This window comes from Schizosaccharomyces cryophilus (assembly GCF_000004155.1).
Source record: "Schizosaccharomyces cryophilus OY26 unplaced genomic scaffold supercont4.7, whole genome shotgun sequence".
NCBI lineage: Eukaryota > Fungi > Ascomycota > Schizosaccharomycetes > Schizosaccharomycetales > Schizosaccharomycetaceae > Schizosaccharomyces > Schizosaccharomyces cryophilus.
This window is the reverse complement of record NW_013185630.1, coordinates 664537-687662: the sequence shown is the minus strand read 5'-3', so window position 1 is coordinate 687662 and position 23126 is coordinate 664537. Positions and strand designations below refer to the sequence as shown.

The following is a 23126-nucleotide window of genomic DNA, read 5'->3' as shown; positions in this document are numbered from 1 at the left end:
GTTTCATATGTATATTTTCCAATGAACAAGAAAACGGAATCTTTAATAATAATTATATTAGTTTTCCATTCGCTCTAATAGCTATAAAACATAATTGGTGAAGTCAAAATCTATATATCCTTTCTTCTAAACGGCTATGAGTGTTATTTACGGAATATATCAATAATTTACATTATCTCCAAAAGTTTTAGTGTATGAAGAAAGCTCTTTATCAAATGACAAGAGTGGCGAAATCATTGCTAACACACTACATGAATATAAAGTTATCAGTTAATTTGTTTTTTTGTTTTCCAACGATCCTGTTTTGGTTTTTGAGGTTTGTTTATTAATCGTTACTTATTGAGTAGCAAAGTAAAGAAACGGTGAATTTATGACCAAATTGTTTGAGCAATTTTACAAAGGATTTATCAAGCTATATTCTCAATTAAATAAATGAGCAAAATAATTAAGGCTCCACCAGCTCTCAAATTGCTTGCTTTCCAAATGCATTAATTGTTTACTTGCTTTACTATGCATTTTCAGCCATTACTTCTCAAACAAAAATGTAATAATATTTGACCTTGTTAAAAGACTTTCTTCGAACAATATACAAAAGATGTGAAAATAACTTACTAAAAGCATGTAAAACCTAAACTCTAAGCGGTAATTAAATAGTGTGTTTGCTGGACTGGGCGACTTGTTAACGAATAACTGAGATTGGTGTTTATGAACACAAGAAAAGTGAAACAAAATTTGTTGTTTGTTTTAAAAGAATATATATTTACGAAGGCATCAGTTGACTTGTTCACGATCTATCGTTTATTTGTGCTATAGTTATTCTGAATCACCCATAAAAATTTCTAGGTTTGTTTACTAACATAACGCAAAAGGAACCCAAATGTTATCTTAGTATAACAATGCACTAACGTCAACGCAGCATTTTGTGGCGCCCTAAAGACTTCACCAGCGGGGGGCGAACCGCAATATTCCAACTTGCCCTTAGCTAAACTCTGCGTTTTCTTTTTATCACGAAAAATAAGAAAATGTCGCAATATTACGAACTCTACAGACGTAGCAGGTAATTTTTTCCTTTTTAATTTCTCTTTTGTTTTGCTAACTTTCATAGCATAGGGTATGGTTTTTCGTTGGACTGCTGCTGGTAATCATAGATCAAACGCTAATTGAAAATATGTTAGAATTTCATTAACAGATGCTTTGGATGATTTGATTTCCCAAGGGAAAATATCCCCACAACTGGCTATGAAAGTCCTCTTCAACGTAAGTTTAATGTGCCTAGACAAGACCCAGTCTTGATTTGACATTGTTAGCTAACAAGGTCATTATTGCAGTTTGATAAAAGCATGACAGAAGCTTTAGCTGAAAAAGTACGGGCTCGTTTGACATTCAAGGGACATCTCGATACATACCGGTTTTGTGACGAAGTTTGGACATTTATAATTAAAAATCCAAATTTCCGTTTCGATAACGAAACTGTGACTAGCAATAAGATTCGGATCGTTGCCTGTGCAACACGTGATTCTGCAGGAAATCGTTAATAAGTTAAGAATATAAAAATGGACAGTTTCACGATTTTACTTTGTCATGAACTGTCTTGCGCTTGTTATGATTTTTCGGTATTGGAAACGAAATTATTGATATTGATAGAATAACGATTTACAAGTTTTTCTTGTCCTTTCGTTCAATCGTGTCTTTCTAGCTGCACTGTTTTGAACCTTTGATGCCTTTTGGATAACTCATTTTGAGATTTTTCTTTTCGTTTTTTTTTCTTTCATGCTTACATGATGACCAATGGCTTGTTATAACCTTAGAATTCCCTTTCTTGACATTGTAATCTTTTAATTTCTACATTTCCTCTGCACTGCCTTACATTATTTTCTTTAATATTTTCGATGCACCTGTGGATATATTGTCGCTGAAGTTCATAATGGTTTATCCTTCCTATTATGTAAGTTAGGGGCACTTAATTTAGATACGATCTTTCTCTTCGCGTAAGTTTTCCTCAGGACTTTTGGTATCTTATCCCGTACTAAGCTTTTCATATGATTTGTATTATAATTGATTGAATATATGAAAATGTTGTTCGAACGTTCAATTGTCCGTGCTTCATTCATTTTTAATGTATATGCTACTTTTTCTTTCCGGTAGTTCATTATTATGCGTTTAGTTCGTTATAATAGTTATTAGAGTATAAGCACATAAGATATTAAAGTGTAAACGAACAGGAACAATAAATAAGAATATCAGCACGCAGGATGAATTAGAGACCTTCATTGAACGTTGTCAAATGACATATTTTTAGTATATCATGAAAAAAGTTGCTCCTCCGACTAAAGCAATTAAGCTTGTACCAATCAACTCGTGCATTGAGGAAGCACCGGATTCAAGTGAAGTGGAACCAGCAGAACTGATACTACTAGAGTTGCTTTGGTGGTTAGTGGAATTGCTTGTATTTCCAAACGGGCTCGAAATGGCGTTAGCACTAGCAATGGGCTTTGAAGACACATAAGCAGCGCTGTTCAAAGAAGATGAAGAACTAAAGTAAGAAGAAGTTGTGGCAGTAAAGTCTGAAGCTTTAGTTTTAGGAGTGCTGTTTTGAGAAGAGAAAGTTGTAGTGCTAGTCTTATAGGAACTACTAGGTGCTGAGCTGGTTGAAGACGATGTGGAGGAGCTGCTGGTTTTGGAGCTAGTTTTAACCTGTTTAATAGAGGATGAACTACTGCTTGAAGCGCTTGGTGGTAAGAGAGTGAATTCCTCCGATTGAGCATAAATTTCTTCAGGAGATTTTGGATTTCCCGCATTGATGCTATAACCTCCACCAGTTGGCCAATTTGTAGTATCAGTTGTATAGCTGCCGTCCGATACAGAAACCGTCGCAAGGAGCTTTGTAAAGGGAGGATACCTAAAATAGTTGCTTAAATAGATTCCAACAACATTCTTGTCTGTATTGACATAATTCCAGGTTATCGTGTGATCCTCACCAGTTTCCCATTTTTCAAATTTCGAAGGACCCGTGATTTGTATAGCCATAGAGTGGGCGATAAAAGCGAATACTGCAAGTTTTGATAGCATCATCTTAAATATTTAAATTGGGACGAACGAGTTTTTGGTAATGTAGAAAATACTTTTGTGATTTCAAGGCAAAGAAAAGAATCAACAATATTATAAAAAAGACTGGTCGCTTGAAGCTAGCGAATAAGAAATGCAAGTAAAAGTTCAACAAATAGATGAATTAAGGAATATAGCGCAAGGCTTTTATAGTAAACTTCTATTATTTCTTTAGTGATACGAATGGGAAAGAAAAAAAAAAGGAAGTAAGACTATATATAAGAAAAAAAAATGTTTATGTTTGTAGATTCACGAACTTTATCAGCCTAATTATAAACAAATATTAGCACCCCGCCCAAGTTATAATATACCCCGCAAAGTTTGCTATCATAAAATGAAATAAAAAAACACAAAACACACCCTTTAATCAATTCCTTTTTTAATCAATGTATTTCTTAATGTATCATTATTTTCAATGCTTTAAAAACATACCCCTCTTTAAATTGCTCGGGCTTTATTTATGCGAAAGCACGCTGTTCGTTTGTGAGAATAGGAGGTAAGTTAAAGTTAATGCTTATTAATGGCTCGCTTTTTTTGAAGCGAAAGAGACGAGGCTTTGAGTTTTAACTTAGGTAACATTATTTATGGGAATGTTTATTATATGCTTTCCGTTTGTTCGCTATCATATGAAAATTATTTTTTATGTTTATTATTATCAACTGTTGCTTATAAGCAGTAATAATTAGCGAATCGTCCAATGACGTTACCTGCATCAGGGCAGAATAAACCGACATTGTGAATTTATAAGCCGATAACAGACGATTGGCTTTTAGCTAGAGATAAAAATAGAGCATTTTTTAACAATAACAGCTCTTTCCAAACAAAACACCTGATAAGAAGATTCTACTGTTTGAGGTAAACAACTGCTTTATCTAAGAACACTTCAATTTGTCAATCAGACGTATAGCTGTAGGATTTCTGAAGTATATATAATGAATAGAGTCTCAATTCAAATCCAATCAAACATAAAAATACCCATACCTTAGTCTATTCTCACTTCTAATGATACCCTTTAGTATTATTTCAGTAACAAATATGACGCTGTAAATTAATAGAAACCATCTGTAGGATAATAGTATAGGTAACGATAGTGAGTGACGCTTTTTGTGGCCTCGGGAAATATTATAGTTAATAATGCCTTAATTTGCCTTTCTTTAGTCGGTTAGTGAAGTTTGCTGCCTAATTTCTTACATTAAGATTATAGTTATAATCGTATGGCGTCAACTCCTTATAACTGAGCATGAGCATACAAGAGAAACGCGTAACTTTTTATTTAAATTTTTTTTTTTTTTTTTTTTTTTTTTTTTTTCCTTCAATTAGAATGCCTTAAAACATCGTATATTAATAAAATAGATATTGATTGAAATGTTCTTCAATTACGTTGCTCGAGCATATAGCAACATGGAACGTGCCCTGACTGCACTACCTATTTCTCCTCTACACCATAGGTTTGTTTAAGACGCGTAAACAAACTTTTATTTCTTGAAAAAGGGACTTTTAGTAATATATAGAGGGATTTTAATTTTTCTTTCTTTAATTTTTATATACAATATTATTTCTTTTGCTTGACTAGAGGTTCAACAGGCTTGACGGTAATTTAAAGAATTTTTTTGGTTCATGATGGAATTTCCTCCAGATCAAGCACTTCTCGAAGAGAAGAATACTCTACTTCAAAGTTGCGGATTAGATGAACAAATGATGTTCTATAAATGGGAGTCCTGGTGTCTCCAGCGGGATAATAAGCCTGTCCTAAACTTAGACAACTTTAAAGCATTTGCCGCAGACATGAGAACTCAAATGGAGCGCCAGGTTAGAGCTACTTTACGAGACAAGCCAGAGAAGAAAACCACAAAAACAAAACTTGGAATGAACTTTGAAAATATGTAAGGCGTTTGGTTACTTTCGATGATATCTAACTTTTTTTAGGCTTGGCTTACCTGCTAAATCCCATGACTCGAAAAATAGCAACTCAAATCATCCCGTGCCTCCCACTTCAGATGCACCAAGTCTCACTGATGAGTCCGGCCGTGTTCTTGAAGCTCTCAACGCACATATACCCTCGGCATCTACTAACGCTAATGGTAAAAAACCAGCATCAACTGAAATAACATCAAGTATTGATCCGAGAGCATACCATTATAGGATCATGTTTCAAAAACTCCAAGATTCGTCTGAAGTTCTTGACGACCGAATCGATCTTTTCAGCGCTATAGTTTGCGATCACTATAAGATTGCTGATGAGGATCTTGCAAATCCAAGTGAACTTACACAGGAAATGGTTACCGTGGTCGGTAGAGTCGTTGTTGATAGCAACACTGTTGGAGGACGCCTTAACACTAATAGCATTTTGATAGAAACTTCAAGAAGACTAGGCGCTGGCGCCAGAGTTTCCCTTAAGTTAGATGAAGTTTCTAGTTACTCCATCTTTCCTGGACAAATACTTGCTCTTAAAGGATCCAATCCTAGTGGTAAAACTTTTGTTGCTAAAGAAGTTTTACCTCTACCTCCTCTTCCATTCTCTGTTTCATCTAAAGAAGAAATTGAGAATTTTAACAACAAAGCAAACAACCAACCCATTTCTATATATGTCGCTTCTGGTCCTTGGTCTCTTCGAGATGATCTTTCGTTTACCCCTTTGAAAGCCTTAGTTTCATATTTGCTAGAAAATCCTATTGATTTGGTTATTTTAACGGGCCCGTTTATAGATATCAACCACCCTATCCTTTCCACCGGAAATATCCCAGACACACAAGTTACTTCTCTTGAAGATTTTTTTAAAGAACGTGTTTCTCCGATCCTCTCTAAAATTTCTTGCAAGTGCATTCTCCTGCCTCACATCAATGATGCCATTTCTAATCACCCTGCTTGGCCTCAAGACACATTCGATCGCCATACACTAGGCCTCCCATCTGTACGTCCAAGTTTGATTCTTTTAGTTAGTATTAACATTATAGAACTTTATATGTTTCCCAAACCCTTGTATCTTTTCAGTGAATGAAGTTGTATTCGGCATATCTACTAACGACATTCTGTTACATACTTCCAAGGAAGAGCTTTTCCGAACACCAACCCATGGGAACCTTTTCTCCCGATTAGTAGCTCATGTAATCCAGCAAAGGCATTTTTACCCCTTATTTCCAGGTGGTTCTTTGGACAGAGGTAATCCTTCGAATATCGATATTTCACATCTTAAACTTGGAGAGCTATTTAAAACCGTTCCTGATGTCCTCATTTTACCTAGCGATATGAGGTATTTTGCAAAGGTAAGCTTGTTCATATAGCTTGTCAATTTTAACGTGTTTATTTTAGACTGTCGAAAACGTTATATCTATTAATCCAGGAAAAGCGACGAAAGGAGTCGGTTTGGGATCATTTGCAAAGCTAACTATTCTTCCTTATCCCCTTGATTCTTCAACTCCTTCTAGTGACCTTCTACACAATGCTCAGTCTCGTACTAAAGTTGAGATACTAAAGTTATAAACCCATTACTTCCGTTGTTCTTCATATCACGATTTGATTTTATAGCTACAGTTTACAATTATAATACATGGATATGCAACTATGATTCATTTAATTCATTAGTTACAATCATCGTTCTTTTAATTTATCTGTAAGTATAATAATTATTAATTATAATATTGTCCCGCGAGAACCTCTTTTATATTATATTTTAGTATTCGCATCATTCCTATCACTTCTTGCAACCTCATCCATAAATTAGTTTCAGGATGCCTGTGATTCCTCCTGAACAATTAGCACCTCTTCAAAGTAACCAAAACAATATAAGAAACTTTACTTTGTTGGCTCATGTGGATCATGGAAAGGTATTGAACGATTTTGCTACATTTTTCTTACATATACTAACCAAGCATCAATTAGACAACGTTAGCTGATAGTCTTTTGGCTACAAACGGAATCATTTCTAGTAAACTAGCAGGAACGGTTCGATATCTCGACTTTCGTGAGGATGAAATTACTAGAGGAATTACGATGAAATCAAGTGCGATTTCATTGTTCTTTAAAATTATTAGTGAACACAGAGAAAGGGCTGTTGAAAAAGATTACTTAATTAATCTTATTGATTCTCCTGGTCACGTGGACTTCAGTTCAGAAGTTTCATCTGCTTCTCGTTTATGCGATGGAGCCTTCATTCTTATTGATGCCGTTGAAGGAGTTTGCAGTCAAACAATCACCGTCCTTCGTCAAGCTTGGGTTGATAGAATTAAAATGATATTGGTCATCAACAAGATGGATAGACTTGTGACCGAACTCAAATTATCACCCATTGAAGCTCATTATCATTTACTTCGCCTTATTGAGCAGGTCAATGCTGTAATAGGTACCTTTTATAGAGGGGAGTTAATGAATTTAGATGAAACGGAGGAAGAAACTAGTGACGAGGGCATTTATTTCTCTCCTGAACAAGGCAATGTTATTTTTGCAAGCGCCTACGATGGTTGGGCTTTCTTTCTAGACCAGTTTTCAGATTTTTATGAGAAAAAGCTCGGATTAAAGTCTAGTGTTCTTACAAAATGCTTATGGGGCGACTATTATTTGGATCCAAAAACTAAGCGTATCCTTCAAGCAAAACATCTTCAAGGTCGACGTTTGAAACCTTTGTTTGTTCAATTTGTTCTTGATAATATTTGGGCTGTGTACAATTCAGCCGTTGTAGACCGTGACTTGGATAAAATTGAAAAAATCGTGAAAACGCTAAACATAAAAGTTCTTCCTCGAGACATGAAATCTAAAGATCCTAGAAATTTGCTGCTAGCAGTTTTTCAACAATGGCTACCTCTGTCAACTGCAATTCTACTAACAGCTATTCGAAAGATTCCTTGTCCTATAGACGCGCAGAAAGATCGCGCATTGAAAGTGTTGAAGACCACTCCACACTTTGAAAATGTTGATCAAAACATAGCGACGGCTATGAGTAACTGTAACGCTAACAAAGAAGAACCAATGCTAGCCTACATAAGTAAAATGGTTGCTTTCTCTGAAAGAGATCTTCCAAACCAGAAACGTCGACAGCTTACTGCCGAGCAAATGCGTGAACTGAGACAGGCTAAATTGGCTGGTTCTCTTGAAGACTCGGTGGGTGTGTTGTCAATTAACGAAAATGAAGAATCAAATGAAGCAGAAGAGAATTCGGAAAATAGATATGTTAACGAGGAAGAAGAAAAAGATGTTTTTGTTGGTTTTGCTCGTATCTACAGTGGAAGTATTTCTGTAGGTCAACAAATTTACGTTTACGGTCCAAAGTACGATCCTGCAAAACCCGATGAGCATATTACCAAAGTCACGATTGAATCCCTATACTTAATGATGGGTCAAGAGCTTTTTGCGCTAGATACCGTCCCAGCTGGTAATGTATTTGCCATTGGCGGTTTGGCTGGAACTGTATTAAGAACTGCCACTCTATGCTCTGTACCGGGAGGACCAAATTTAGTTGGAGTAACTCAGCAAGCGGATCCAATCGTTCGTGTTGCTGTAGAACCAATGCGTCCTTACGAAATGAGTAAATTGGTAGCTGGATTAGAAATGTTAAATCAGGCAGATCCATGTGTTCAGATTGCGGCGGAAGAAAATGGTGAGCATGTAATTATGTGTGCTGGTGAAATTCATTTAGAACGTTGTCTCAAAGACTTGCGTGAAAGATTTGCTAAAATAGAAATTCAATCTTCGCAACCTATTGTTCCTTTCCGTGAGACGACAGTTGCGGATCCTGATATGACTGCTAAGGACAAGGATACACCAATTGGGTTTGTAAGTACGTCCCTCGCGTCTGGCGGAGTAAAGATCGGAATTTCTGTTACGCCATTATCTAGCGATTTAGTGAATTTCTTATTGAATCATGAACACACAATTGAGTTATTTATGCATCACATTACAAAGAAAACTAGAAATGGCGATATTAGTTTTGCTGATCTACAGAAACAGAAAGAAGAAATTCTTAGTTCTGAAGACTTTATAACAAGTATTCATGACTTATTAGCTAAGGATGCATCAGATAAAAGCAACCTTAACGAATACCTTGACTCAATTATGTCTTTTGGTCCAAGACGCGTCGGTCCCAACATCCTAATCGATAAAACTGGCTTAATGAAAAAGGCACGTCATGAAAGTGATGGATCAAGACTTATTGCCTTTGATCTCGCTGAGTATATCATTACTGCTTTTCAAATTTCTACTCAACAAGGACCCTTATGTGCCGAACCGGTGCAAGGCATCTGTGTTTCTGTTGACTCAATTGAAATAGGAGATAACGGAGAAGAGAATGAATCACTCACAGTCAATAATCCGCAGATCCCTGGTCAGGTTATTTCTACTGTACGTGAGGCAGTTAAACAAGGATTCCTTGCCTGGTCACCAAGGTTGTTACTTGCTATGTATTCATGCGATATCCAAGCTACTGCTGAAGTTTTGGGTAGAGTGTATGGTGTAGTTGCCAAGAGACGAGGTCGCATTGTTGACGAGGAAATGAAAGAAGGAACTCCATTTTTTAATGTAAAAGCTGTGATTCCTGTTGTTGAATCGTTTGGTTTCGCAGTCGAAATCTTAAAGCGTACATCTGGTGCAGCATATCCCCAGCTGATTTTCCATGGGTTTGAAATGCTAGACGAGAATCCATTCTGGGTTCCGACTACAGAGGAAGAACTAGAAGACTTAGGTGAACTTGCTGACCGTGAAAATATAGCCAAACGCTATATGTTAGATGTACGAAGAAGGAAAGGTTTACTAGTTGAACAAAAGGTTATTGAAAAGGCTGAAAAACAAAGAACTCTTAAACACTAAAAATAACAGTGATTTTTTTGAAATTACAAGTATGATTTGGAAATTTATATAAGCAGTTACTATTTCGTGATTTTTTGATGTGAACCAAATCAATTTATTTATGTTAAGAAATAAAATATTTTTAATAATATTTGTTGACTTATGCTCAATTGTATTCCAAACAGAAAATACGTTCATGCTTCTAAAACACATGAAGCATATTAAATGGAAGTTCATAACTTAAAAAGCCTCCATAGTATTATAAATTATAAACGTTATTAATTTATCACAAATTTAATTAAAGATGCGTCGCGCTTAATGCCGTAAACAAAAACCACTACTACGCTGTTAGAAATTTGCTTTTACCAGCGGTTTATCAATGAAGCAATGGAAAAGCCAAAATGAAGATATTGAGAAGGAAAAGAACATCTTTGATATACATAATGACGAGGATGAATTGGATTATGAAGCTACATTAAAACGGCGCTTGGCTGGACCTTCAGTTCTAAAGTCTGGTCAAGAGAGTGTGGATCAAGAAAGGATTAATGAGATTATTTATGAGGCATCCAAAGGGAGTAAATATTTTGAGGCAGAACAGAAACGAGATCTTGAACTTCGAATGAGAATTGAGCGTGTACGACAGGAGGTAAAAGAATATTACCGTAAACTTGAACACAATAATGCTTTTCAAAAAGAATGGGCTGAACGGACTGATCAGATTGACACCTATATGCAAGAGCTCCAATCTTGTCGTGACTTAAGTCAAGTTATTGTACATGTGGACTGTGACGCATTTTACGCGTCTGTTGAAGAACTGAGAAATGAAAAACTAAAGAACATCCCAATGGCCGTTGGTAAAGGTGTTTTATGTAAGGCTTATTTTAGGAAAGCGAATTAAAGCAACAAGCTAATTACATAGGTACTGCGAACTACATGGCTAGAAAGTTTGGCGTTCGATCAGCAATGCCAGAGTTTATTGCAAAGAAGCTATGTCCAGAGCTAGTCGTTCTTCCTTTAGACATTCCAGAGTATGCAGTTAAATCAAAGGAAATACAGAATTTACTTCTGGAATATGACCAGAATCTTTGTCCAGCTAGTATTGATGAAGTGTATATGAATTTGACTCCGTATATGAATCGAAATAAACTTAATAAAGATGAGGATACCATGCAGCAAGTCATTATGGAAATAAGAAATAAGGTCCTGAAAATTACTGGTGTCAGCATCAGCTGTGGAATCGCTGCTAATAAGTTATTGGCAAAAATTGCTAGCAACATGAAGAAGCCGAATGATCAATATCTGGTTCCAATTGAAGCAGAAGTGATTGAAAAATTTATGTCAAAATTGCCAACAAGGAGAGTAAGGAAATAAATTAAGACCTTTCTATAACTAATTACTAACCTAACAAGATCAATGGAATAGGCAGAGTATTGGAACAGGAGCTTCTCGGGCTAGATATCGAAACCTGTGGAGACATATTAAATAATAGAACTCTTTTGTCATACATCTTTAGAGAAAAAACCTTTCAGAATTTAATACAATGCAGCTTAGGGATTGGGTCCACTATTGTCCAGGATTTTGGTGACAGCTATAGAAAAAGCATTGGTTGTGAAATAACATTTTCGAACGCTATTGCTTCTGGAGGTCTCCTAGAAAGTAAGCTTCAAGCCCTATGTCAAAGTTTAGCAGAGAGTTTATCAAAACGAGATTTGATTGCGAATTCTATATCAGTAAAAATCAAAACCGATACCTTTCAAGTTCATACTAGACAGAAGAACTTACGAGAATACATATTCAACGATACAGATCTTTTCTGCGAAGCTCTGAGATTATTGAGGATGGAATATCCACTACGAATACGGCTATTGGGTGTTCGAGCTAGTAAGTTAACTAATAAGGCAAGCTACATAGCTTCTCGCATTGTATGTAAAACGTGCTAATCTTATAAAACATTTTCTAACGTTCTAGAAATTTTCGAAACAAAACAGTGTTTCGTGTCCTGTTTGTCGTATAGACTTAAAAGATGACTTGGCTGTTGTGAACCAGCACATTGATCTTTGCCTAAATACGGAAACTGTGAAGAAGGTGATCGACAATGAAAAGAAAGAAATCCCTCTAAAAAGAAAGCGGAACACTATAGATGCCTTTTTTAGACATTAATTTCACATCAAAAGACATCCATATAGAATGGAGTTAATTTACGTTTTGGATACAAAAAGGACAGCAAGTGTACAATGGAATGAAAACAGGTCAAAATTTATTTACGTTCAAAATTAAATAGAATTGCTTATCCATTGGATTTCAAACAGACTGATAACCAGATTCGTAATAAACTCATGAAAAACAAAGAAATCTAAAGGTCATTCTTTTCAAGCATCATTATTACAAGAGCTTTGCGCTGATAACAAAGGCAATGAGTATAAAAACACTGTACCTTATAAATTGGAAAATGGTTAATGATGTCCAGTAAAAGAACAAAAGACCTTCAGCGGTAGCGAGCGAGATAAAGAAAAGAAAGTGGCCTAATGAAGAAGAAGAGACAGAATATACAGATGTCTTACTAGAGAACTGCATCCAAACGCCGATAAGGACAACAAAAACAGCAGCAACAGCGAGCGAGAACAAAAGGCTCAAGAATTTATTAGCGGCTTTTGGTGGAGCAGCAAATGTATGAAGTATGGTAGGTTGGGGAGACGTTACTGCTTCGGTCGATGTTTTAGCATTAAAAGCAGGAAGGGAACCTGAGTCAAAGACGAGAGATCCTAAGGAAATTGAGGAAGGAGATGCATCACCGAAAGAACCGATCATTAAAGTGCTCAGAAGTCCGTCCTCACTTTGGACTATCTCAGAAGGAAGCTCAGACAAAGGCTAAAAGTTTGTTAGAAGATTCATATATTAAGAAACCTGTTTCACATTAATTCAAGCAGATTCGTTCATCGTAAATCTGTGAATGAGGCTTTTTTCTAAATACGTACCAATTTTAAGACTGCATCTCCATTTCCCTTCACTTTCACGGGGTAAACGATCGAAATACTAGGTTTCTTTTTGTCACTGAATACTATATGGGCTTGGTGAGGGACAGCAGCTTCATCATCAATGGCACAGGTGAATTGTACTACCAATGTATCCTCCAGAGAAGAGTCTATCTCAGTAAAAGTGTTTAATTCATCAAATCTAACAAAAAACAAAATTAGAACTCGTGTCTACAAGCAGTTTCTCAATAATTTACCTTTTCTCGGATCCTGTCTTTAAGGATTTGGTAGGGCTGAGAAGCTTGAGAACACCATCCTTAGTATTCCATGAGCTGCAAAAAACACCCATAAAAAGGCATAACAAAGAAACGAATGAAATTGCCCTCATTTTTGTGTATCCTTGGGATTTGTAGTGGGTAAAATGAAACCGAATCCACATACTGCTTCGAGTATAAATAGCGAGTCCTAATGTATCGGTAAAGAGGATATGATACTCCACCATAAAAGAACGAAAATACCTACTTCCTTCCACTGCTAAACTATTCGACACGCGAAAACCCGACTTTTTACCTCAGTTTTGTTGGATTCGTCCCAAGGACCCATTTTTTTGTTTTTTTGTACGTTTCTTGAACTTGTTAGTTTGTTGTCTGTGAATTTGTGGCCTTCTCAATGCAATTGCACTTTGTATTTTCACATTTGCAAAACTCATTCCGTGCTGGAAAGGCAATGACAAGCGTTCCCAATTGCAGAAGCGTTTTAGAATTGAGTGCTGCTTTATATCATCAAGGATTCATTAGCGCCATTCAACGTGGTCATCTTCAGGGACCTGACTTGGTGCCTACACCAACAACACGAGGCAACGTTGCTGAAAGGAGGCTATGGTTGACTTTGAAGTATTTTGAAGGGAAGCCTGTTATGCAATATATTCGAGGAGTATCCAAGCCGAGTCGTAAAGTATACATGACCCCCAACGAACTAATGAACTTTGCAAGAGGAAGAACAGTTAGCTTTGTTCACGGACTAGAGCCTGCCGAGATGGCTATTGTAGAAACAAAAAAAGGAATCATGGGAGTCGAGGACGCTATTCGTGAACAGCTGGGCGGACGAGTATTATGCCGGGTAAAGTAAAATCAATCATGGAATAAAGAAAAAAAGCAACTGTGTTGCCCTTTCTTACTTTCTTTTTTTCCAAGTGGTCTCATATCATGTTTATTTCTTTATGAGTTCTTATGTGAATTCTTCTTTGATATCTCTGATATTATGGAATTGATCCGTTAAACTTTTCTATATATTTTTCTTTGTACACATCCCCTTTTACAATACTCTCGACCAAACATAAGACACTGCTTTGCTTTTATATTATACTTCCTTGTATCTACCTAATTATAATGGAAGAGCAATTTTGCAGTCCACTTCACTACGTTCTTTTTCTCTACATGTCAGGTAACTTGTATAACAGTTAATTTGAATATTATATAAACGTTCGATTAAACAGCCTTCCCCTTCATGGTGCTACAGCAATTCAATAAAACTACTTCAACACTCATTCGGAAGCTCTGCTAATCCACCAAAATGCATTTGCTGCCTTACTTTATATAAACCTTACACATACTATCTTAACTGTTATTGTATATATATATATTATTGTTCCTAACTTACAACAAGTCGCGGTGGTGTAGTTGGGAGCATGACAGACTGAAGATCTGTTGGTCACCGGTTCGATCCCGGTTCGCGACACTTTTTATCTTAGATATCTTTTTCTTGGACTTTATCCCATTTTCGTCGTGTTTCAGAAAATGAACTTAATTGTTTTCATCGCATTTGCTTACTGTAGAACAAGTGTCCATCCCATCGTATACCTGAAGATAGCCTAGTCTAATTTGAGGTTGACATTCGTATTTCACTTAAATTTGAATCAAGCTAAATTTATTATCAATAGTACTTATAATGTAATTTGTTCGCTTTGATCTTCCTGGCCTTTTTATTGTGATACTCAACATCACCGTTTGAGTCACCTTTGAATGGCACGAACCCATCGTACGCAAACTCTGGATACTAATTTATTATTTGCTTTACTTTTTGGAACTTAAACAAAATTTGTAAGCTGTTTTTTCTCTATTTTTTAACAGTTCCTCTACGTGAATTTGCATAGTTTACAGCAAACATGGAAGCCGAATTTCAAAAATTTCAGCGTGTACTTCAGGAGCAACAGGACAAACGAGAAAGGATTATCCGAATTTCTCGGGAGATCACAATCCAAAGTAAACGAATGATTTTTCTGCTTCATCAAGCATCATCGAGTGAGTTTCCCCTATCATTGGATTTTGACAAAGCAAAGCAACATAAACAAAATATTCAAAAACAATTGGAACTGTTAAAGCAAGAACTAGCCGTCCCGGATGCTGAACGATATGCTCCTTCTTGCTCTCCTGGAATTCAAGAGTTTGTCGAAGCTTATGCATTTGAACATTGGCTGCAACATCAGACTCTTATACACCCAAAAGATAGTAAATTCCAGATAGATATTGGACTTCTTGATTATGTCTTAGGAGTTTGCGATATGACTGGTGAGATCATGCGTTTTCTTATAACTCACGGGTCAAAGTTCGCTGTTGAAAATATCCTTTCACATGTTCAGTTTCTTCGTGATTTAAATTTAGAATGCACAAAATTAAACAACTTGAATCGTCGTTCACAAAGTGAACTAAAGCAAAAACTTGGTGTAATGGACAACAGCATTTCAAAAGTTGAAAGCATATGTTACAGCAAAATTCTCAGAATGTCTGACCAAACATCCATGAAGAGGGACGAAGAAATTATAGCTTCTAAACAGAAAAAGCTTCGTATTCATTAGATCCACGATGACTATCATTGCTTTGCATGCTGAGAGTATATTCAATGGATGAGATAAATAAAAAAAAGACTCATATTTTCTTCAAAAACTATGAATCACCTAACTGAAAATCTACAATATTCAAAGAACGAGAATAAATATTAAAACATAAAAGACGGAAAAGAATGTCGGAAGGAGGTTCGAGTGGTTAACTATAAACTTCACTTCCCAAGGGAAAGCCATGGAGACAGGCTTATGTCGCATCGTCCCGATACAATGGTGCCGTCTGGAAAAACAAATAACAGGGGAAGTGTTTCGCAGGTGATAGCTTCCGTAGAAAGCTGGATCAAACTAACCAGAATTGTGACACTCCTAGATAAGCTTTTTTCTGCTTTCTCTATTTTCGTGTAATTCAAGGGCCCTATATTGCCTAGCCATATCTGTATGTCCGGAGAAAACCCTTCTATACTTAACTCTAATGACTGATTGCTTGGCAAATAAATAGGCGGGGCTTCCACGCATGGTAAATCTAAATGTCGAAGAGCAAACTGACTTTGTACTGGTCTTAGAATTGTACAATCACATTGGGAAATTCCAACGATAGTCCAACAAACAGAATCACGGATTTTTAATACTTCATCATTATAAGTCTCTATTGGTTCCCATTCAACTGGTACAACTGCTTCATTAGGTAAGTTCTTACATTGAGCGGAAGTTGCACCCAAAAACCATCGAGGTTGTGTGCGATCAGCCGGCATAAACCCACTTCTGGCGTTTTCATATCCAAGTGCTAAATTTGTTGAAAATGAAGCTGAGCTTTCTAAAACTATGCGGTGCATTTGATTCACGTATCCATCATCTTGAGCAATCCCGTCTTTTTCTACTCGGCGGATAATTAAAGGGTCACTCATAATTTCTGAAAATTCATCTTGTAGTTGGATAACAGAACCATACCTAATTGGAACCGCTTCTACAGAATTATTCAAGATCCCTTCTGTGGTGCTCTCGGGTGATGAAGAAATTAGATGAATACGTAAGGGTGCCCAGCCATCACTCCTTAGGCAAAATTGCCGATTTTCTAATGTTGTATATTTTGTGCGAACCGTTTGCGAATTTATTCGGTTGTAAAGACTTATGACGGACCCGGAACGCAGTGTTATATGACTCACCTTAGATTTTGTGCCTTTTTTGGCCGGCTTTGATACAACGTCAATAGGGGAAGTCACCAAATGCGATACTCTTTGGTCCGTAACTGTCGAAACAAAATCGATGGAAAGCCTTAAGATTTTCGACTTTGCAGCTGCTAGACTAGATACATGCAAAGATCGAAAAACCATACACTGTTGATTATTGTATATTTCACTGATTGCCTGTGAATACTGGCCTTCTTCATTCATAATAGAGATCTCAACTCGAAAGGATAAGCCAAGCAAAGATTGAAATGGACCATCTATCATGAGGACGGGAGGAGGGCAAAGAAATCTCTTTTCAGAACCATACGATTTTTGGATGACGGAGGCATGTCTACATGAGATTTTTATCATTTGGCTTCTTCCATCTTTCATTCCCTTGCTAGCATCATTCAACCAAAGGTCAGCTCCTTGATTTAGGTTGTTTTGGCAGAGCAACTCGATATTTTTGCTAATGAGGTCGTTTATAGAGTTTTCTGAAACATTTTCATCTTCCATATTTTTTCGTTTTCTGCTTTGCTCATTCATCTGAATATGTGAAAGGCTGTTAAAAAAGTGACCCTTTGGGTCATCTTCGAGTTTTGCTTGTACATGACGAGAACCTGTTTCTGTCTTTTCCACATTAGTAAGCGCTGAATTAACAGCGCTAAATAAAGAAAGGACTTGAATTGGCATCGCCTCAGTATTTACGTTTTGGTCATTATTTTGATCCAAATTCAAATCTCCGCGAAGGATTAGTTCATTTTTTAAGTTTTCAACTAATAAAGCAAGTTAGAATCGTTGCTTTTGAATATACAATTGAAACCATAATATCGACTCTGGTCTTTTGATGAATAACCAGTCTATGTGTACATACTTTTTAGATTATCCAATGTGAGAGAGTCATTTTCATTGGATTCAGGTATATTCCAGCTGCCAAAACCTGCCATTATATAGTCTATTTTGGCAGTTTAACCCGAGTCGATTATTCTTTAGTTTAGAACCCTCAATAAAGCATGTGCACTTTCATAAACTTCAATTGTCTATAAATTGTCTATAAATCATTAATATTTCTATCTGAAACGAGAGAATGGTTGCTTTTGCAAAAGCGAACGAAGGTAGTAGTTCGTAGGCAATTTACAAATTACCCAAGTCAACTTTTTCTTTCACCAACTACTCGACAGACAAGAAGCCATTGGAAGCGGCGAGAAAGTTACTTTTTAATACAGTTTTCGTTTAAAAAATAAGGAAAAGATTTGGTTGTACTTTTTTGGTCTTAATTCTCAGTGACTTTTGGATTACGCAGTTTAAGTGATTAGAGGGCCATTGAAATTTGCGGACGATGGATAGTGAAGAAATACTCTCTATACAATATAATCAAGATGTATATAACAAAATAGAAGACATATCTAGACACATTTCTCAAACAATTGAGTTTTGTAAACAAAAAGCTGGCGAACTCAAGTCTCAGGACGATTCTTACACTCATGTTAAGTGTACGTATTTTATTTATTTATAATCATTTCTTTATCTAACTTTTGGATCTAGTTTTTACTTACTTAAATGGATTACTAAAACAACACTCGGATGATCTTATTTCTGCAGTAGAAAAGAAAAAATCATACCTTTTGGTGAGAAATCAGGAAGGACTGCCTATTGTGGACATTCACGAGGAAGTTGATGAAGATGGCAATGTAATAAAATCGAATGTAAAGCCTCAAAGGATTTCTTCCGTTACAGATTATGCTGATGTGATACGAAGTTTGCCAGGATTTCAAAATCCTAAAGAAAAAGCTACAACGCCTTCGAAGCCTTCTGCAACTGAACTACCGGAAACAAGGATTGAGGAATTGCCAGCAGAAGCGGCTGCAGCTACTGGATCGCTGGATTCTGATGAACAAATTACCAAAAAGAACAATACAGAATTCCAAGATAGAGAAAATGCATCCCAATATATACAGCAAACTCAGTCGGATTATGTCAAAGAGAAAGCATCTACCATAGAAAACAAAACCGACCTTACATCGAAAAAGATAGAAGAAAAGGAACCAGAAAAAAAGCTAGATGAAAAGAAAAATAAAAAGTCTGTCTTCAAAAAGGGGTTTCTCTCTAACCCTAAAAACGGATCTCAAAATCGTTCTACAAAGGCTAAACACGAAGAAGAATCCAAAAAGCAAAGTCAAAGAGAAGAAAAGAAGCGTATAGATGTCACCGATAATAACGCTGTAAAGGAAGTGGTTATGGAAAAATCTCCTCAAGAATCGAATAGTCAAAAACAGTTAAAATCAGAGTCACCCATTAAATCCAAACCCCCTAAAAAACTGTCCAAGTTTAAAGAAGCGAAGCTCCAGAGAAGTTCACCAGGAAGATATACACATTCGGAGGTTGCTGAAAACGAATCCACAAGGTCAGAAACAGATGGTACAAATGGTGCTGAGCCTACTAAAAAAGTTGATAGTTTACATGAAGAAGATAAATATAAGGAAGTAGAGGGTGCTTTAAAGCAAGTTCCAACATCTACTGAAGATAGCATTGCCGCGGAACCTAATGACGAAGATCCGGTTTTATTGCCCGTACCAACGGATGCCAATGGAGAAAGTATAATGCATGCCGTTCAATATGACGGATTAAATTCTTTAGACGACATGGAGCAGCTCCTTCAAGATATGGAAGAAGCCGGTGAATTGCAGTCTGACGCAGAGTCAGGTTCAGATGAAGACGAGCATGGTATGAGTTTAAATTTTTCTCGAAATTTAATACCTCCTCCAAATCCAAATTATTTTGGTGAAAATGAATCATTAGCTCCAAAAGTTGCTTCTGGATCAAACGAGCATAAAGAGAATGCTTTATCCACAAAAGAAACGCAACCTTCTGAAAAGCATGTGCATTTTTCTGACACGTTAGAAATTAAACATGTTAGCAGAAATGGAAAAGCACGCATCGAGAATGTACCTACTCCTACAGAGGAATATGACAACATGTTTGAGCCTCATGAATATTGCAGCCGCATATCAGCGTTTCGCAAGGCGCGAAGCAAAATAAAATCTGAACACAAGGATAAAGATTTCGAGTCTCCTATAGAAACACACAAGGGAGACAAAAGACTACTCGATCATGACACTATTGTGGAGCGCTCTTCTGATAATCCACCAACAAAATCCGATCCTGAAGAAAAACTTTCCGATGAGCAAAACGAAGAAAATTTAGTGGAGAAGTACCTGAACGAAGTCCCTACGGTGAAATCTACCGTTGTTGAAAGGCAACCTGCAAGAAGTGTAGAGCAAGCGAAAGAGGATTTTGAGGATCATCAGGATTTCGTAAAGGATAAAAGAGAAATCTCTCAACGATATTACGAACTCCGGCGAAAGCTAGTTAACCCAGAAACTGAAGACACTGAAGAGGAAGGTGTTGTACCGGTGGACGAAAATGGGAACGAGCAACCAAAATTAAGTAAATTTATGGCCGCTCGACTGGGTGGTAAATTATGAGGAAATTAATAATGAAAGCATTTATTACGGACTTTTGGATTATAGATTTAGATTTTGTTAGTTATCTCAATATAATACTCTTGTAACTGATTTTGCGTTACTGTAGAAGGGCTTCCTATTAATAGGTCGGTGCCTGAATATGTTTTTGGAAATGCGATAACCTCTCGTATACCATTGGATTTTACAAGGAGAGCAATAAGTCGATCAAACCCTAGAGCTATTCCGCCATGCGGTGGACATCCACTTCGCAAAACGTCAATTAGATGATTGAATGTGCTCAGTTGGTATTGTTTGAGTTTTAAAACATGTTCTAGGATAAAAGATTGAAGTTCAGGATTGTGTATGCGAATACTTCCGCCTCCCAACTCTACCCCATTTACAACCAAATCATAATGGAGAGCTCGAACATTCAAGGGATTGGAGGAGAGATTATGTAAATCTTTAGGATGAGGAGCAGTGAAGGGATGGTGAGTAGACGCCAGGGACTCCGAGTTTGAGTCGGCAGGCGAGAAAAGAGGAAAGTCAACAATCCATGTAAATTCTAAAGCATCATCATCTAAACGTGGACGCTGACATTGACTTACCAAAAGGTCATGTAAGAGTGGTCTAAGCCTACCCAAAGGGGTCGTACCTGAGGACATGTGAACAGGGCGATTCGCTATGAAAAGTGTCAACTCGGGACACAGACCAAGTTCTTCATTTATTTTTTTTATGTCGAGATGCAGGTGTTTTAGTTGTGGAACCTTTTGAGTCCATTCGGATAATTGAGAATTAGACCGAATTGTCACGAAGGAAACGCCTTGCCCTACTTGTTCGCACAAAGAGCGTGCTTCCGCATTGCTTAGTAACTTTTTTACATTTCTTAAGACCAAGACTTCAGTGCAAGCGTCAGATTTAGGAAGAAAAGACGTCAAATTTTGCAAAGTTAAATCGTATCGTACGTCAGGCTTGTCAGAACCATAAAGTTCTATAGCGTCAGCATAAGACATACGGGGAAAAGGAGACTTTAAGGGATTTTTCCCCAGATCTCTTAGAAGCCGGGAGAATAATCTTTCAATTACGACCATGACCTGTTCTGGAGAATCAACAAAGCTCATTTCCAAATCAATTTGGGTAAACTCTGGCTGCCTATCGAAACGTAAATCTTCATCACGAAAACAACGAGCCAATTGATAATAATTTCCAATTCCGCTAGCCATTAATATTTGTTTGTATTGCTGAGGGCTTTGGGGTAACGCATAGAATTTACCAGGTCCTTGTCGAGAAGGGACTAAAAACTCACGAGCGCCTTCTGGTGTAGATTTGAAAAGCAATGGCGTTTCTACTTCCACAAAGTCATTCATATGAAAGAAATCACGGACAATATGTGCTATATTAGATCTTACCCGGAGATAATGGTTATATTTTGGGTTTCGAAGTTGGATATGACGATGAGTTAGTTGAACAGGTAGACTAGTATTCTCATCATTCGGGACAAAAGGAAGTGAATGAGCCATATTTAGCACTTCCAAGTTCTCGACTTTCAACTCAAACTCATTTCCTGGTCTGCGATCTCGTTCAGGTCGATACTGCAGTTTGCCGGTGATCTTCACAACACTCTCTGGAGAAACGGTTTGGTGAGTAGTTTCATTCAAAGCGGAAGAAACAAATTTCGAGCGATCGACGGAATCCCATAAGCTTTCTGCTAGCTGTTTCTTGGGAACTTGCAAGGGCTCTTGGGAAAATAGCTGAAGGGATTTGCCTTGCACATCACGAAGCTGATTAAACTTGATGGATTTTGAGATATTTCGATTCGTGTTTACAAGCCAACCGGAAATGCTGATCACCTTTCCCACTAACGGTGCTAATACATTTGGGATTTTATGAAACTGCATTCGTAGAAAAAAAGGTATTATTAAAAATAAAAAGACGGTAGGGAATTCTTTCCAAAAAATGAGTTCTAAAAGAAAGCCTTGAAACCTCAATTGAAAATCACGACAAAAGTACACTTTTTTATAAATAGTTTACGATAGCATTCACGACCAAAAGCTTTTTAGGAAGCTTTCAATTTCTTTTTAAAGATTAACAAATCTACTTATTCACGAAAAGCCTATATAGCTAGGCTCATTCCTGTAAAATCAATGAGCTTTGGTTAGTATGGACTTGAAGGATGAATCCAATATTCATAGTGAGGCCTTTATTACATAACATATGTCTTTCAAAAAAACTAAGTATAATGATATTTTGATTGGTTTTTTTCTTATGGAAGACGAGTGATTCTTTTACATTCATGTTTAAATTGATGAATTGTCATTTATGCCGAGATGCTGTTACAAGGATAAATGCACGAACATGATGGTTAATTTTAAGAATAGAGGAAGGAAAATGGTTACGGATTATGAAGCTCTCAAGCTAATAGCTGAAGAAAGCTAAACTAAGAGTTGTTGAACCATAACATAAATTCATATTTTAAAGGCGAACAACGACATGTAGTATGAATAGAATATGTTACGGAAAGAAAGATGATAAATGAAATGTTATATATCCTTAAAATAATGATCACATTTTTTGCGCTTTATGATACACAGTAGTTGATATATCCATAATGCTTATATCTACTTGATATGCTTTATCGCATATTGCATTACTAAGTTTGCATAAAAACATATGCTATACAAATTTAAACAATATCGTTACGTGTTTAGAATATTTAACATAAGCATATTCGTATTTTAGCGCACGTCTGAATCAAGCTAAGCCAATCACAAATAGCATGTAAGGACCAGCTACGTATTGTGGGGAAATT

General features: G+C 36.7%; 11 protein-coding genes and 1 non-coding gene across 12 annotated transcripts; 8 read left to right on the top strand and 4 right to left on the bottom strand.

Annotated features, from left to right (window-relative positions):
- The first annotated feature begins 906 nt into the window (after positions 1–906).
- Positions 907–2196, top strand: SPOG_03497 (transcription factor TFIIA complex small subunit). The gene is made up of 4 exons (XM_013169912.1): positions 907–1057; positions 1106–1111; positions 1176–1257; positions 1329–2196. The coding sequence occupies exons 1-4, from the start codon at positions 1023–1025 to the stop codon at positions 1533–1535; spliced, it is 330 nt and encodes a 109-aa protein (XP_013025366.1). The 5' UTR covers positions 907–1022; the 3' UTR covers positions 1536–2196.
- On the bottom strand, positions 1668–3338 carry SPOG_03496 (developmentally Regulated MAPK Interacting protein). Its single transcript, XM_013169911.1, has one exon. The coding sequence runs from the start codon at positions 3070–3072 to the stop codon at positions 2296–2298; it is 777 nt and encodes a 258-aa protein (XP_013025365.1). The 5' UTR covers positions 3073–3338; the 3' UTR covers positions 1668–2295.
- Positions 3339–4541: 1203 nt separating this feature from the next.
- Positions 4542–6755, top strand: SPOG_03495 (DNA polymerase alpha B-subunit). Its single transcript, XM_013169910.1, has 4 exons — positions 4542–4988; positions 5032–6016; positions 6060–6368; positions 6415–6755. Exons 1-4 carry the CDS (start codon positions 4723–4725, stop codon positions 6583–6585), a joined length of 1731 nt encoding a protein of 576 aa, XP_013025364.1. The 5' UTR covers positions 4542–4722; the 3' UTR covers positions 6586–6755.
- A 61-nt stretch (positions 6756–6816) lies between these two features.
- Positions 6817–10062, top strand: SPOG_03494 (GTPase Ria1). Its single transcript, XM_013169909.1, has 2 exons — positions 6817–6929; positions 6985–10062. The coding sequence occupies exons 1-2, from the start codon at positions 6834–6836 to the stop codon at positions 9898–9900; spliced, it is 3012 nt and encodes a 1003-aa protein (XP_013025363.1). The 5' UTR covers positions 6817–6833; the 3' UTR covers positions 9901–10062.
- Positions 10063–10207: 145 nt separating this feature from the next.
- On the top strand, positions 10208–12207 carry SPOG_03493 (DinB translesion DNA repair polymerase). The gene is made up of 4 exons (XM_013169908.1): positions 10208–10748; positions 10799–11238; positions 11289–11801; positions 11848–12207. The coding sequence occupies exons 1-4, from the start codon at positions 10259–10261 to the stop codon at positions 12037–12039; spliced, it is 1635 nt and encodes a 544-aa protein (XP_013025362.1). The 5' UTR covers positions 10208–10258; the 3' UTR covers positions 12040–12207.
- SPOG_03492 (oligosaccharyltransferase delta subunit) lies at positions 10330–13261 on the bottom strand. The gene is made up of 4 exons (XM_013169907.1): positions 13109–13261; positions 12855–13053; positions 11662–12747; positions 10330–11549 (listed from the first exon to the last, which is right to left on the bottom strand). The coding sequence occupies exons 1-3, from the start codon at positions 13237–13239 to the stop codon at positions 12262–12264; spliced, it is 816 nt and encodes a 271-aa protein (XP_013025361.1). The 5' UTR covers positions 13240–13261; the 3' UTR covers positions 10330–11549; positions 11662–12261.
- Positions 13262–13381: 120 nt separating this feature from the next.
- SPOG_03491 (ribosomal protein subunit S8) lies at positions 13382–14397 on the top strand. The gene has a single exon (XM_013169906.1). The coding sequence runs from the start codon at positions 13521–13523 to the stop codon at positions 13977–13979; it is 459 nt and encodes a 152-aa protein (XP_013025360.1). The 5' UTR covers positions 13382–13520; the 3' UTR covers positions 13980–14397.
- A 118-nt stretch (positions 14398–14515) lies between these two features.
- Positions 14516–14588, top strand: SPOG_16359. The gene has a single exon. It is a non-coding gene; the product is annotated as a tRNA-Phe (tRNA).
- SPOG_03490 (TRAX protein) lies at positions 14537–17877 on the top strand. Its single transcript, XM_013169905.1, has one exon. The coding sequence runs from the start codon at positions 15016–15018 to the stop codon at positions 15703–15705; it is 690 nt and encodes a 229-aa protein (XP_013025359.1). The 5' UTR covers positions 14537–15015; the 3' UTR covers positions 15706–17877.
- SPOG_03489 (CBF1/Su(H)/LAG-1 family transcription factor Cbf11) lies at positions 15716–17982 on the bottom strand. Its single transcript, XM_013169904.1, has 2 exons — positions 17731–17982; positions 15716–17632 (listed from the first exon to the last, which is right to left on the bottom strand). The coding sequence occupies exons 1-2, from the start codon at positions 17801–17803 to the stop codon at positions 15906–15908; spliced, it is 1800 nt and encodes a 599-aa protein (XP_013025358.1). The 5' UTR covers positions 17804–17982; the 3' UTR covers positions 15716–15905.
- A 29-nt stretch (positions 17983–18011) lies between these two features.
- On the top strand, positions 18012–20431 carry SPOG_03488 (uncharacterized protein). The gene is made up of 2 exons (XM_013169903.1): positions 18012–18349; positions 18402–20431. Exons 1-2 carry the CDS (start codon positions 18196–18198, stop codon positions 20339–20341), a joined length of 2094 nt encoding a protein of 697 aa, XP_013025357.1. The 5' UTR covers positions 18012–18195; the 3' UTR covers positions 20342–20431.
- Positions 18320–22459, bottom strand: SPOG_03487 (aspartate-tRNA ligase). The gene has a single exon (XM_013169902.1). The coding sequence runs from the start codon at positions 22213–22215 to the stop codon at positions 20389–20391; it is 1827 nt and encodes a 608-aa protein (XP_013025356.1). The 5' UTR covers positions 22216–22459; the 3' UTR covers positions 18320–20388.
- Between the last annotated feature and the right edge of the window lie 667 nt (positions 22460–23126).